Raw genomic sequence first — 15,098 nt, 5'->3', positions numbered from 1 at the left:
TTGACCTGTGCAGTAGCAGGTGTAACCTGCGCTTGACACTCATCATTTATAATAGTGAGCTTTTACTCCATGTTATTCTCTAGATGCAACAGTTACCGTGGTAACTGCATCCCAGTATACACATTCTACATCACAAATACAAATGGACATTTCCCTTTTTCCACTTGAACATTTAATTGTCAAAACCCACATTTTTTCAGACTGGATTACAGTTCACTTTGAGAATGAGCCTAGATAAACATAGATAAAAAACTATATGGAAGGGTACAAGGAAAATGCAGGAGGCACGAGGTGCCTTTTTTTTTGTTCTACCGTATGCAAGACAAATATTTCACAATTAGGGAGTTTTATCTGTAGTATGAACAGATGATCAGTCATTGTTCAGAAGCACAAAGGGGCATACGTCATACCCATATATTTTCCATTTTAAACCCACATTCCTGCTTTACTGCAATTTTATCTTTTATCTCGGCTAGCAGTTGTGCCTTTTTATTATCGCTCACTCTTGTAATGCATCAAATGTATGATCCTCAGACTAATTCCAAGGAAAAAAAGTCTAAGACTGGCTTTATGCACAATGGAGTTTTCAGTAAATAAGCCCCTGTGGGACAAACTATTACACAGTGCATGAGAATTGCCATGCAGCTCTCATTAAGAGTAACACATTGCACGCCTAAAGTACACAATTTGCAAAGTTACTTGTGTAGGTAAAGCTGTGAACACATTTCACTTGCAGTATCTGAGCAAATTTGTGTATGAGCAGTAGTAGCTTATGATTTTCTTTGGTATTTTAGTCTATATTTTTTATAATGATTGTTACTTGGAAGCACTCGCACCATTATATTTTTTTCATCTATACATACTTTCATAGTAAAATTTAACGGAATGAAAGCTTAAAAAAGTATTAATTACAAAAGTAATTGCCTATTATTACTAATTATGAGCACAATACATAAAAATTCTTTGTTAAACAGCAGTAAATCCAAAGGTTATTAACAACTAATTTTAGCATTTTAGGATACTATAAAAATATTAAGGATAATAAAATTTACTGAAATGTTATTTTTGTTAGAGTGCTAAATAGAACTGTATAACAATTTTATTTTGTTAGAACTCTTGACTCTAATATCACTTTAAACAAACTTGAAACATTAGGAGCAAAACCATTCTGAGCTATTCATCCTTTCTGCAGTTTTCATATCAATCATTATGCTAGCTCTGAGCTTTTTTAATAGATTTCTAAAGATTTTTGAAGAAAAATGGCAGATATTTAGTGTTATCTATCAAGTCATAATCCCTCTCGATTAATCATAGCATTAGGGCTAAAAGGAGACACAAATCAAGTTTTAACAGATATTACTTGCATTTGGTTCCTAAACACTAATATTTCACCATTGTATTTATCATCTACTTGACAACTGTTTAATCTTTTTTTGTGTGTGTGTTTTTTTGGGGATTTTTTTAAGAAAAAAAAAGTCTTCTGCTTTGCAACAAATATTAAGTTTTTACATATAAGGAATAAAAGCCATAAGAAGAAAAGCTAATAAAGTTGCCTCTTGACTGATAAAACCCAACTATTGAACGTATGTTCAGTGTGTCTAACCTCATCCTGTAAATGAGAACTTTGGTTTAACGGTGCTGATTCTTATGCTTGTACGTTCCAATCTCAAGAAAATCAAAGTGGATAACTACTTAAATGACAGAGGGGAGAGAAGGTTCAACAACAGCCAGCAGAAAAATTTAGCCAGGTGCTCCAGAAGCTTTACAAGTCTCCTGAAGAGAAGAAAGGAGGGATACAAACAGATAAAAGGAGAAGAACTGCAGCAGGTAGCAACGTCTGCTCATCGAATCATGACCCACAGCCATTGAGAAGGGGGTGTGAAGTCTACGAATGACAGAAGAGGAAAAAAATTGGCCCTACAGACATATCATCTGTTACTTCCAGATTGATTCACATTTCTATTTTGGTCTGTCCTACAAAGTTTTTTTTCACAGGCTTTGTAAAGGTGACTGGAATTTCATCGTATGTTTGTAAATATGATCAGCCAAAAGGCTCGAGATACAGAAGAGACATGCTCATTAGTTAAGGACTGTATAGAAATGTGCAATCTTAACACATGCATGTGCCTTTTTTTATACAGCCACAACTTCCTCACTTCTACAGAGACCAAAATCACAATTTTCACCCAAAGACACTTCACACAGATCAGAGGAGGCACCAGCTGAGACCATGAGTTTGGTAGAAATTCTCCATGCCCTCAAAGGAAGTTAACGACTAAGCAGTAGCCTCCATCTTTCTTCAAATGGAAACTGGAGGACTGAAAGTATACAGTCACAAATAATGCACATGCACCTGAACAGAAACCCTTGAGATTTCCTAAAATCAAGCAGCAAGTAACAAACTTGGCTTCAGTAGCCAAAATATACACACACTTTTATGAACGAATTTACACGTACATGTTTTGCGTGTGCATCTGTATCTATCTAGATAGATGCACATAGACATATACTTCAGGTCAACCTGAACCTACTTTTTTACTTAGTTTGGGCAAAACAGCACAGTAAAAGGTCTAAATCACCTGAAACTTTTCCTTTGCCTCAAAGCTAGTACAAATGCACATTAATTCTGCTATGGGATCCACCTATGCCCAGAACAGTTCTACATGTCCTTAATATGCAGTTATAGATGCAGGTGCACTTGATCTTTTTCCCTATGCAGCCTACTTCAGTAACATCCACAATTTCACCTAGCTTAGATAAATCTTTCATTATAAAACAAGTTGTCTCAGCTACCAGTGTTTCAAAAGAGTTACCTTGTTCACAAATAATGTTCCTTATGCTCCTATAAAGTACTGCATTATGAAAGCATTTCTAAGCTTCTGAATGTGCTCTAAGAAAAAGGATAATTATTCTAACTTCCTACGCCTTTATTTTATTAGTACCAACTTTTTTTTAAACAAATCATTAACAAAGGCAACCACTTAGACAATACTCATTGGTACATACAAAGAATTTAATACATTTGCAAGTCCTACCTACCTCAGTAGCAAACTGCTGCAATCCACCAATATTAATTGGTCCCTCCTCAGTGGCACACAAATTGCAGCCACCAACACAGAGATCTGATGTTGGACACACCATTCCACAAGTCAGGCCAAGTGGATTGTCAGAAAGAATCATTTTGGCAGCTCCATAGTAGTTCTGAAGGAAAAAAAAAAAAGAAAAGAAAAAAAAGAGATAGTCACATACCAAGGAAACAAAAATTCAAGAGAAAATACAAAATACTTTTTCTTTAACTGGCTAGTAGAATAATATATAAATACATTAAATAACATTGACATTATTTAAATGTACCAACATGTTATACAGCATTATGTCAAAGAAACTGGAAAGTCAGCAAAATTGTTCATTATGCAAACATAAAGCTTTTCTTTGTAGCATGCAAAACAGTTAAAGGTATCTTCAGTCTGAGGTGGTTGTAGGATTTTTAATGGCTTACCAAATCTATGTTTGAAAACTACCATGCCTGCATAATGTACTTGTAAATACTTTCTCCATTTCTAGGTCAATTGGGCAGTAGCTGAGTTCACAGAATCATAGAATGATTTAGGTTGGAAGGGACCTTAAAGATCACCTAGTTCCAACCCCCCTGCCATGGGCAGGGACACCCTCCACTAGACGAGGTTGCCCAAAGCCTCATCCAACCTGGCCTTGAACACTTTCAGGGAGGGGGCATCCACAACCTCTCTGGGCAACCTGTTCCAGTGCCTCACCACCCTCACAGTAAAGAATTTCTTTCTAACATCTCATCTAAATCGACCCTCCTTCAGCTTAAACCCATTCCCCCTTGTCCTCTCACTGCACTCCCTGATAAACAGTCCCTCACCATCTTTCCTGTAGGCCCCTTCAGGTACTGGAAGGCTGCAATTAGGTCTCCCCGGAGCCTTCTTTTCTCCAGGCTGAACAATCCCAACTCTCTCAGCCTGTCCTCACAGGAGAGGTGCTCCAGCCCTCTGATCATCCCTGTGGCCCTCCTCTGGACTCACTCCAACAGCTCCATGTCTCTCCTGTACTGGGGCCCCCAGAGCTGGACGCAGTACTCCAGGTGGGGTCTCACAAGAGCAGAGTAGAGGGGCAGGATCACCTCCCTCGACCTGCTGGTCACACTGCTTTTGATGCAGCCCAGGACACGGTTGGCTTTCTGGGCTGCAAGTGCACACTGCTGGCTCACGTTGAGCTTCTCATCAATCAATACCCCCATTTCCTTCTCCTCGAGGCTGCTTTCAACCCAGTCCTCACCCAGCCTATAGTCGTGCTTGGGATTGTGCCGACCCACGTGCAGGACCTTGCACTTGGTCTTGTTGAACTTCATGCGGTTCGCACGGGCCCACCTCTCCAGCCTGTCAAGGTCCCTCTGGATGGCATCCCTTCCCTCCAGCATGTCAACCACACCACACAGCTTGGTGTCGTTGGCAAGCTTGCTGAGGGTGCACTCGATCCCATTGTCCATGTCACTGACAAAAGTGTTGAACAGTGCCAGTCCCAGTACCGACCCCTGAGGGACACCACTCATCACTGTTCTCCACTTGGACGTTGAGCCGTTGTCCACAACTCTTTGAGTGCCACCATCCAGCCAATTCCTTATCCACCAAGTGGTCCATCCATCCAATCCAGGTCTCTCCAATTTAGAGACAAGGATGTTGTGCGGGACAGTGTCAAATGCCTTGCACAAGTCCAGGTAGATGATGTCAGTTGCCTTTCCCTTATCCACCAATGCTGTAACCCCTTCATAGAAGGCCACCAAGTTTGTCAGGCATGATTTGCCCCTAGTGAAGCAGTGCTGGCTGTCACCAATCACCTCCTTATTTTCCATATGCCTGAGCATAGTCTCCAGGAGGGTCTGCTCCATGATCTTGCCAGGCATGGAGGTGAGACTGACCGGCCTGTAGTTCCCTGGGTCTTCCTTTTTACCCTTCTTAAAAATGGGGGTGATGTTCCCCCTCTTCCAGTCAGCGGGAACTTTGCCAGACTGCCGGGACTTCTCAAATATGATGGAGAGTGGTCTGGCCACTTCATCCACCAGTTTCCACAAGACCCGCGGATGCAACTCATCAGGTCCCATGGACTTGTGCACCTTCAGGTTCCTTAGATATTCTCGAACCTGATCTGCTCCTACAGTGGGCGGTTCTGCATTCTCCCAGTCCCTGCCTTCTGTGACCTGGGCAGTGTGGCTCAAGCATTTGGCAGTGAAGACTGAGGCAAAGAAGTCATTGAGTACCTCAGCCTTCTCCATATCCTGGGTAACCAGGTCACCCGTTTCATTCCAGAGGGGACCAATATTTTCCCTCGTCCTCCTTTTATCACTAACACGTTACCATGCTAAATATTAAAACTTTATCAAAGAGTATATATTTTCTAGTCTTAACACCTGAAATAAGTTTAAATGATAAAAGACAGTCACACCTGAAGTCCCAAGTGTTCCACTTATCTTTGGGAGCAGCAGGGCAAGTCTTCTGCGCTGCTTTACTAGTGTGCTCCAACTGTGCTAAAGTGGACACCTCTAAAGAGGAAAGAGAAGTACAGATTCAGTGCTGGCTTGGTTTCCCTGTCTGACAACAAAAAGTCGTCCTGTGTCAATTTTACCATTGGTAAACTTATAACATACTCACAGAAGAGCTGCAGTTCCCTGACTCTCCTCTTTCACCTTCCAGAACACCAGCGTAACCACTGTTGCCATTGCCACTGGTACCATCCACTCCCAGAGAAAGGATACGGCCATGTGCTGTTACCATGACTCAAGCCCATCACAACCTTCCTCACACCCAGGGCACAGTCCAGCACAGAGACTGGGCTGCGGGCAGGACTTCAGGAGCTTCGAGTTGCTTCATCTCTTTGTCCTTCCATTCTATTTAATTGTTTGTCCTGCCTTTTACTGTGTTGATTTATTATCTAACGTATTGAATATGATTAGAAAAATGTTTTCCAATACTTGACAAAAACTGGCAGGGAAATACAGTATAGTCTGGTAAGTTACACTAAGTGGTGGTACACAAATCGTGTTACAAAACTGCAAACCACTGTGTTACTACAGTAATAAATGAGATTTTGTAGCAAAAGTACAGCATATTAAATGTTTAGTTACACGAACACTTTGTGCTTACATAACTTTTTTTTTTAAGCTGAAAACATGTATAAATGACTGTTACATTTACCAGTGACATTAAAGGTAGAAAATTCAGACTATTCACATTTTATAAAAAAATTATTGCTTGCTCTTATTTCACAAAACCGGGGAGTAGTAGGCTGCACACAAAATAGACATGGGATGCAGACTTGGCAAGTTGGTAACTACACACCACATGTTGTACTTGAGAAAGGATTAGAATTAAAGGGAGGCTGGCTTCACTAAAATGACAGAGCTACTCCAGAGCATAGAAGGATGCAAGCTACCTTAACAGTTTGGAGTAATTTTTTTAGATGCTGAAATAATAAGATGACTCAGTTGGCTAGTTTCTTACAGACGTCACAGAGGAAGCAAGTCTAAAACTAGAATGTTTCTGGATTTTTTTTAGGAGATAAATGTCTGCTCGTGCCTTTGTTCATAGAATCTCTTTTCCTGTACACTTCCATACAAATAAATTAATCTAACTGGATAGGATGTTTTGTGGTTTCCTACATCAAAATGTCAATAAATACTACATTGCTAACACAGGGAACAAAAGCCTTAAACAGACATCAATAATCAGTGGAAACCAGGCAGAGGAGGATCTGCACATGTATCATTTGGAAGCATTATATAATTTGCATGCAAATGAGACTGTTTTTTACTTGAAAAAAAGCCTATTAAAACACATAGGATCAATACTGAGAGACCAGAAGAAATTGCATTTACTATCAGGAAATGCTTATAGCATCTTTCCTTTCAATTCACTTCAAGAGCTTTTTATATAAATTCATTATGCATCAGGGTGTTTTGATATTGCTGTTTTCTCAAAAACAATGAAGACTATGCATTATTATGCTTTGTATAATAAAAATGAATACACTGACTTCATCAGGATTTTGGGACAAAGTGAATACTTTAAAAGAAAAGAAGAAAAAAGTGGTAATTTCATTTTCATCTAGGTTTAGTTTAAAAAAGGGAGACATAGCAAAAAATATGGGATAATATCACCTCCTCCTATCCTAGTTCATGCTCTGTGATGGCTTTAAAATTTACTCAAGATGTATTGGATTAAAATATTTTCACATACTGAAGAGCCGCTATTTAAAGTACGTTGTTATATAAGTAGCATTTTTCACATTGACACACACTAGTTCGAATATAACAAGAAACGCCCCCAGTCTGTCAGCCCCCCCAAATATCTTCTGAAGAAGAATGAACACAACATAACAGCAACTTATCAAATCATACATATTCTATATTATAATGCTGATGATTTTTAATCAATCCAGAAATCTTTCACATCATTTGACTTGTGTCATCATAACAGGACTGTAATTTCACACAGTGTCACTATCTTTTTATGAAAAAGAACGGAAGAAATATCTTGTACTGTCATTTTGTCCTTTGTAGTCTAGAATGTGAGAGATTCCTTAATTGACATAGTGTCATTGCAAAAGTCTATTCTACATAATTACACTATGGCAACTGAAACCAGCTGTCAGCCATTCCATTACACTAAGTACAAACAGACATCTCAAGAAAAGTCACTGTTTCAAGTGCATCAATTTAACACCATTACTACTTTTTCCTTTAAATTTTTTTTTGTATTTAGTGACCTGAAATACACAAAGATTAACAGAGAAAGCTAAATAAAACAGCACGTTCAAAAACCTGGGGCCTCAAAGTAGTACTTAAAGACTGTGATGCGTATCTGTACATAATTATTACCAATCATCTAGCAGCTTTTTGACTTCCACAATCCTTCATTGTATTAACAGTATCCCACTTACAGTATTTTACATATGAACTGTGACTCATGATTTTCTATAGTCTTTGCAATGGCACATAGATGTCCTTTGTTAATTTACTCAGAGTTACTCTGGCACAGAAAAACCATCATTCTTTCTCTCACCTGTCATAAGCCTATGTCTCTCACCACCCTTTCTCCCTTACAATCTTTTCTTCATTTCATTTCCTCTTAATGATCCCACAGCTTTTTGTCCCTTGCCTTCCTTTGTCTACCCCCTTTTCCTTCTTTCTCATTTCCAGTGTATTACCGCAAACACTTTTTCCTTTACTCCCTCAATCTCCCAAACTTCAGATTCACCCTTATCCCTTGGCATCCGTCTCTATCTTCCAGTTTGTTCCCTCTCCCATTTCTCCCTTGAAAAAAACAATTCGTCTCTTGAAAAAAAACCAACCCAAACGCATACATTTCCTTTGGGTTTATTTTAACCTAAACATCCCTCTGAAATCTTAAAACTTACTCTTGCGTTCCACAACTTTCTCTGTACCGTTCCTGGCATTCATTTCTCTGTCCCCCATTTCCCTACCAGCATTCTGCACAATCCAGGGACAACCTTTTATCCAGAGAGCAGCATGGCTTTGTTGGGTTTGGGGGCTGGGATTTTGGGGGGATTTTTCGGGGGATTTTTCTGGTGGGTTTTTTGTTTTGTTTTAAATGCCGGCCACAAGAAGGCTTACATCCACCTATAGTTTCGGTTAGAAAACAGTTGACATGTCAGCTCAGACCAGTTTATCTTTCCTGTTAAAGGGATATGGGAGAAGATGGACTTTCTGAACAAGCAGAAAACTGTTGAATCAATGTCAGGAATCATTGTAATACCGCAAGACTTGAGATAAAAATGTGAGAGACAGTAACAGAGGGCTGCAGCTACAAAGTGTGATTTTTGAGCACTGATAATGCAAAAGATACTTTTGCACCCCCAATTCTTCATTATAGACTCGGACTCTAAAGGCTGAGTCAGTCACTCCTTATGCCTGTGCCACGTAACACAACTTAATATCCCCATGCCTAAACTGCACCAACAGTTGTTTTTCGATGTGACTACTCAACCATAAAGGTGTCTCATAACAAAAAACTCCAAGGCCACCTCACTGAACAGTACAAAGGTAAAGCATGGGAGCAGCTGTTCCTTTCTAATGGGCAGCTCCTCTGGCACACACTTCAGCTTAACAGGAGGAAAGCTGGACAGGCTGCAAGCCTTCAGGCTGAGAGCTGTTTCTAGGAACCTGTAGGATTTTCTGCTGCTGTACAACATTTGCTTATGCCAGCCCTAAAGGATGACGGGTGCTGGAGCTCCATTTTACCAAGTCCTCCTTGCTTTTACGTATCAACACACAGAAAGGAGGACATAAAATCCTAAAACCACTCCTGGTACTCGTTCAGGGGTCAGGGGGCAAAGCTTTCTCCTGCAGGAGCTGAACACTTTTTTTTCTTAGTGGTTTTTCTTTTTAAAGAAAGAAGTAACTATGATGGTGCTTGTGCACCATAAAACAAAGAGTACACACTTTGCAATGTGAAAGCTGTATTTAGGGAGGACAGCCGGAAGTCAGAATACTTGTTTGCCATCTTCTGATGCTTAGAAACAAAAGTAGTAATGTGCACGTGGTGAATTTGAAGTCTGGTCTCAGAGACACAATTGCAAGCAGTCTGTATGAACTAAGAAACACTGACGGGGAAGACACAATAGAATAGATTGTACCTTTATAAAGTGGAGGTGTAATCCAGTTTGTATGGAAAAAGAGAATGGAAGTTGTGGCCTAAACTACCGAGTCACGGCAGCTAACACAATACTGCATAAGTGACATCCTTTTTCTCCAAGAGGCTCAAGGCTCATTGAGTCTGGCAATTCAATTACCCTCTCAACCCAGAAATAACCCCTCCTCCCCTGTTCCTCTTCTACTCCTGAGCTCAGGTCTAATGGCAGAACAGTCAGAACAGCTACATTGTACACGGCCTGTAAATATCTAAAAAGCCTCAGGCTTAAGAGAACAAGAATCCCTGACCTTTTATGATTGCTATAGCAGTTTTCCAACAAAACAAACTACATACAATAGAGCTCTTAAATACCTGACAAAGTAATTCATTTCCAATACGCTGCTGTCTAAATACTCTATATTAATAATGAATCATGTTTAAATAAATACCTGCATGCAATACTGCTTACACAGGGATGAGGACAAGGAATTTATTGAACTGAATCTCCTCTAAACAAGTAGAGGGCTAACCTGCTGAAAGGGAGTTTCAAGTGAGTAATGAAGAAAGATGCAGAAGCAGGAGAGGGACTTCAATAAGTCTAGAAAGCATACCCCGATTTCCTGGATTTATTGACCTCAAATACCTGAATGTTCTATGCTTCACCTATTTATTTTGTCTAGAAGCTACCAGATATATTTATAAGCTTTTGGATTAAAAAGAGAGTTTATTTACAAGGTGAAAACAGCAAAAAAGATTTATCATTTTGAAAAGTATTTTCAATGACACGTAAAATATCCTTGATCATGCAAAATAAATACTTTTATGCCAATAGTACAAAAATATTCAGCAAGCAGATTGCTGAATATCTGAATTATTATTTCAGTAAGAGTTTAGAAAAATGCATAACAAAGTGAAAAATTAATTACTCATTCCATTAAAAACTTTAAAAATGGTAAGTTAGAAGTTTTAGTGCTGTTTTCAAAAAACACACTGTTCTTGTTTTCTGTCTTGTCTAAAAGCATACGGTGCAGGTACCCCGACAACCACAGCAACAGAATGAAAGATGGGAGAGGACACTGCGGGAGCAACCATGGTCTTGGGCTCTCACACAGACCTTGCCAGGGTCATCACTTCAGGTGGATCATTTCGACTTTCGGTACCTCTCTCTCAGCATCCACCGTGTATCTATTGCTTGCTTGGCAGAAAGCAAGGAGTTTCAAAGTGCAGTAGTGTAAACACAGTAGTACATACCTATGCCTAGAAAAAAAATCCTCTTAATAAAGGAAACCAGAGGAATTTACTGTTACTTTTTCTGAAGAACAGAATTTGTAATAATAGAAATATTTTCTAGCAAAGGCACCAGAAATTAATTGATCACAAGGAAAATTCAGCCTAGCAGACTAAAGCCATCAAGGTTGGGTTCCCTCTACACACTGTGTATTTCCTTGAGAAGTTGCTTGGTATATGAATTATAGGAGCTATAGCCATTGACAGGAAGGCCACAAATAAGCAGGACTTCCTAGCCTTGTTTCTCAGCCCATGACTTCAGCTATTTGCTAAGCATATCCGGTTGTGGACTTTTCTCACTTCTAGTTTTTCAGGTTTGTTTTTTTTGTTTTGGTTTGGTTTTCTGTTTGTTTGTTTTTAAAGTCAGCATTAGAGCTGTTGCAGAGAAATGCTTGCACAACCATGCTATATTAGATTTCTTCCAATAGGGTAAGGAGAGAAAGCAGAGGGTAAGACTGTATGTAAACTCGCACTTGGAACTGGATTTCACAGAAGCAGCACTGATTTGAGGCGTGCAATCTTCCATCCTAACATCTTGGCTAGCAGACACCAGCTACCTGACTTTTTAAAACTTCTTGCGTGTGAATGTTTCCTGCTGTCTATGCAATTATCAGGCATCAACATGAGGTAAAAGCAGTAACCAAAACCCTTGCATACCTTTTAAAAAAACTAGTTTCAGAGTCGATATAGAAGCTATTGATAGGGTCCAAAAAGAAAGGCTACAAGTATGTTTCAGTAATCTAAGATACTTAGGTTTTTCCATCAAGAATGTTAAATCTCCTGAGAGATTAGTGCTATACCGCAATTCTTTTCTAAAGCAGGATTTCCTGATAAAACAGCAAGTGATCAGGTCACCTGCTCAGACCAAAATCAGAGTGTTACCTAGCATCTGCAGCTTCCAAGATGATTTAAAAGAGTTATCAAACAGCCCAAACTCTATAGGGTTGATCCACCTCACCGACAGGTTAAATCTGGCCCTATTAAAACCTGTAAGAGTGTACCCATTGGCTTCATCAGCAGGGCAAAGACTTCTCACCTTTGAGGTAGCTTCCTAATATTATTCCAGTATACCTTTGCCCAAATACAACTCTCAAAGCTCTGCAGTCATCCCACGTTGATTTTCTCTGCTCTGTAATGGATTCACAGAATTCAGAATGAATCAGCTGTTAAAATGACCTACCTTTTCTGCCAAGTCACAAAGGGGCATTATATTCCTGAGGCTAAAAGACCCACCAAATTTCTCATTCCAGGACGCTGCTGGTGTTAGTTCTTCTTCTGCCATCTTCTGTCGCAGTCTTCAGTCCATCTTCCCTGGTTCCTTATTGCCAGCTTTTATGTTTTGATAATCAGGCCCTTTTTCTTTCCTCAACAACGCATCACCCTATCCTACCTAAAGCAATAGCATAACTAATCCTTACTAAGACAAGACCATCCTGGTAAAATACTTTCATAAAATTTGCTTTAGGTTTCCTAAACAAACTACAGCACAATGATGAGATGGAGACTAGCAGTTTCGTTACTGCCTTGTACCTTCTCCATTCAGTTTGCCTGGAAGAGGTAATAAGCAGCAACATGTCGCATACTATATTATGGCTGCAAACAGATGCCTGCATTCATGAAAATAAACGCTGCAGTGACAGGGTACAGATTATATAAGAAAACTGTCTATATGCAGATGCTGGGTATAATGCCAATTACTGTAAACCACATCAACGTATAGTTATGTTATAATTGATACATATATCTTAATATCTCCTCTTATCCTAATGTTTCTTGTTAAGGTGCAGAATTTACCGGTGTCTTCTCTGGACAGCACGCAGCGTAGTAAAAGCAACGTGGCTGTTACCTCGCGCACAGCAGCCCTGCTGTTGCCCACTTCAGCTTTACCTGCGTTGGCCCTTTCAGCTGCACCTAACAGTGAGACATGTTTGAGCATAAAACCCAGCCAGAAAATCTTTGCAGCACCCCCCGTAGATTATGAGTCTATAGCTGGGCTCATACAGACAAATAAATCACATGGCAGTTAATGATTCCACAGATGGGAGGTAAGTTTTAAAAGGTATGGGGCAATCAATATCCAGTCATCTTTAGGCTATCCCAGACAGCCTAATTAATCTTGTCGTATCAACTTTATAGTCATCTTTATTTCTATTTTGACTCTTAAAATCATTTGTAAACCACACATGAGAATAATGTTTTTAAGATTTCATTACAATTATAATAGCCTATTAAGAAAGAAAAAGAAAAAGGTACACCTCCGAAGAGGGGCTTCAATGTATTCTTGTGGTATTTTATTAATAGTCTGACTGACTACATTTGCATTAACCAGAGCCTCTTACTATAAACTACAAGAAAACATTCCTTGAGATGACCACCTTCATGTCAAATTTCTGCCCAAAGCAAATTTAAACTATAATCACTTCTTTAAAAAAAAAAAAAAAATCTTTCATGAAAGAAAAGGTTTGTAACTACAATAATACCTCAGGTAGCAGCAAGGTTAAATAATTATCTTGTAACGCTCAGGCTTTTTAATATCATTATATTTGAAAATTATCAAAACCAAATACTTTCTCTATAAAGTGACACAGAGAAATAGATTTGCACTATAGACTATCTGTACAGGCACAGAACAGCAGCAAAAATAATTAAAAATTAGCTGACTGTTGAACCCTAAAGCATCTGTTGTAAACACTATTTTTTTTAAGACTTTGCAAAGATAAACCTTGAAATGCAATCTCACTAACAGAACAGCAAGTAACTGCTGTTATCTGCTTCCATGTACTACTGCAAGCCTGACTTTACCTTGTTTGCAATACTTGTGATGAACGACTTGATGTCCAGATTAGTTGGGCAACTCTTCTGACAGGGGGCATCTGCACACTTTAAGCATCTACAGGAATAAAAGAAAACGTGTCAACGAGACTTGGAATACAAATGCTGCCAATAGCATAAGGTTTTCAAGTTAGCATGGTAGAAGATAAGCCACAAAGGAATAATACAGAGCATTTTCATAACATTTCTATTTAAAACCTCAAAGCACTAGATGATCATTATTGACTTGCATTCGACACTGATTGGTTATGTTCTGTTGACTCCACTTTACAATGGAAGGCAGCAGGGTACAGTTACAAACATATGGACTATACATGTCTAAGTATTAGGCAACAATGTCTAATTACATAGAAGTAATTTTTTTCCCTGGAATTCAAGATTGCTAAACTTCTGACCATTTTAGTTTTCTATTTGAAAACATCTGTGCTGTGAATCTGAATTTATTAAGAATAAGAATGGCTGATAAATTTTCAAGTCACTTTTCTACGAGTTTTCTGTGATATGTCTGTGACCTCTGAAAACAATTCAGTAGTTTTATGCATAGTCCCAACTGAAATCTCTAAGACCCTCTTCTTGTCATCCCTAATGACAAAACTGAACTGCATATTAAAACATACTAAGTAGCAAAGATTTACTGTCTGTTCCTGCATAGGCATCCATGAGGATGTACGGGTCCAGTTGCTTGCACAAGTCCCATCTCAGGATTAAGCCCTGAGGGTAGTCTGTGCAATTTGCAGTAAGCAAACCTAACAAAAAAGGTAAAAGCCAGCTGAAGAAGTAAAATGGTTCTTTAATAAAGACAAAGGTATTTGTACACACTTTTGGTTTTACATATCAATGATTATCATAGGTCAAATGCCACGCTACTAATTATCTCAGAATTCATTAAGTTATTCCAGATGCTCTTTCAATATTGTTTTACTAACATGCAGAATTTATGTAAATTGTGGTTTTAACAGTCTATGGAAAATAAAATTAATTATCCGAGCACAACTACTTAGATAAGTTCCACAAGTCCACCTTAATTATTGTTACTTAGTGACAGGTAACAATACCATGGAACTGGCTGGCACGAAGTGTTTTCAAACACAGAAAAGCTGCAAGAGGCCTATGGACTACACACACAAAAAATGAAAAGCACATTAAAAGGAATGAAATGCTTGAAATATCTGCAGTGAAAAACTGGCCTGACTTTGTCAATCGCACATATTGCTTTTGGTTTTTTTTTTTTTTTTTTCCAATTAAGGGTGGAACAAGAGAGAAGGCAAAGCCAGTTAAGTAAAAGATTAATTAGTCTTTCATCTTCCTATT

General features: G+C 38.9%; 1 protein-coding gene across 3 annotated transcripts in view; it reads right to left on the bottom strand.

The window, feature by feature from the left end:
• DPYD (dihydropyrimidine dehydrogenase) overlaps window positions 1-15,098 on the bottom strand; it is a 360,787-nt gene that overhangs the window by 247,478 nt on the left and 98,211 nt on the right. For all 3 annotated transcript variants that reach the window (XM_054833661.1, XM_054833664.1, XM_054833663.1), the window contains exons 4-5: window positions 13,758-13,845; window positions 3,040-3,201 (exon numbers count right to left, since the gene is read on the bottom strand). In XM_054833661.1, the coding sequence (XP_054689636.1) occupies window positions 3,040-3,201; window positions 13,758-13,845 (250 nt within the window). The remainder of the gene's footprint in view (window positions 1-3,039; window positions 3,202-13,757; window positions 13,846-15,098) is intronic.

The sequence above is a fragment of the Grus americana genome, chromosome 8 (assembly GCF_028858705.1).
Source record: "Grus americana isolate bGruAme1 chromosome 8, bGruAme1.mat, whole genome shotgun sequence".
NCBI classification, from domain to species: Eukaryota; Metazoa; Chordata; class Aves; order Gruiformes; family Gruidae; genus Grus; species Grus americana.
The sequence above is the reverse complement of the archived record's forward strand: the minus strand, read 5'-3'. Positions and strand labels throughout refer to the sequence as shown.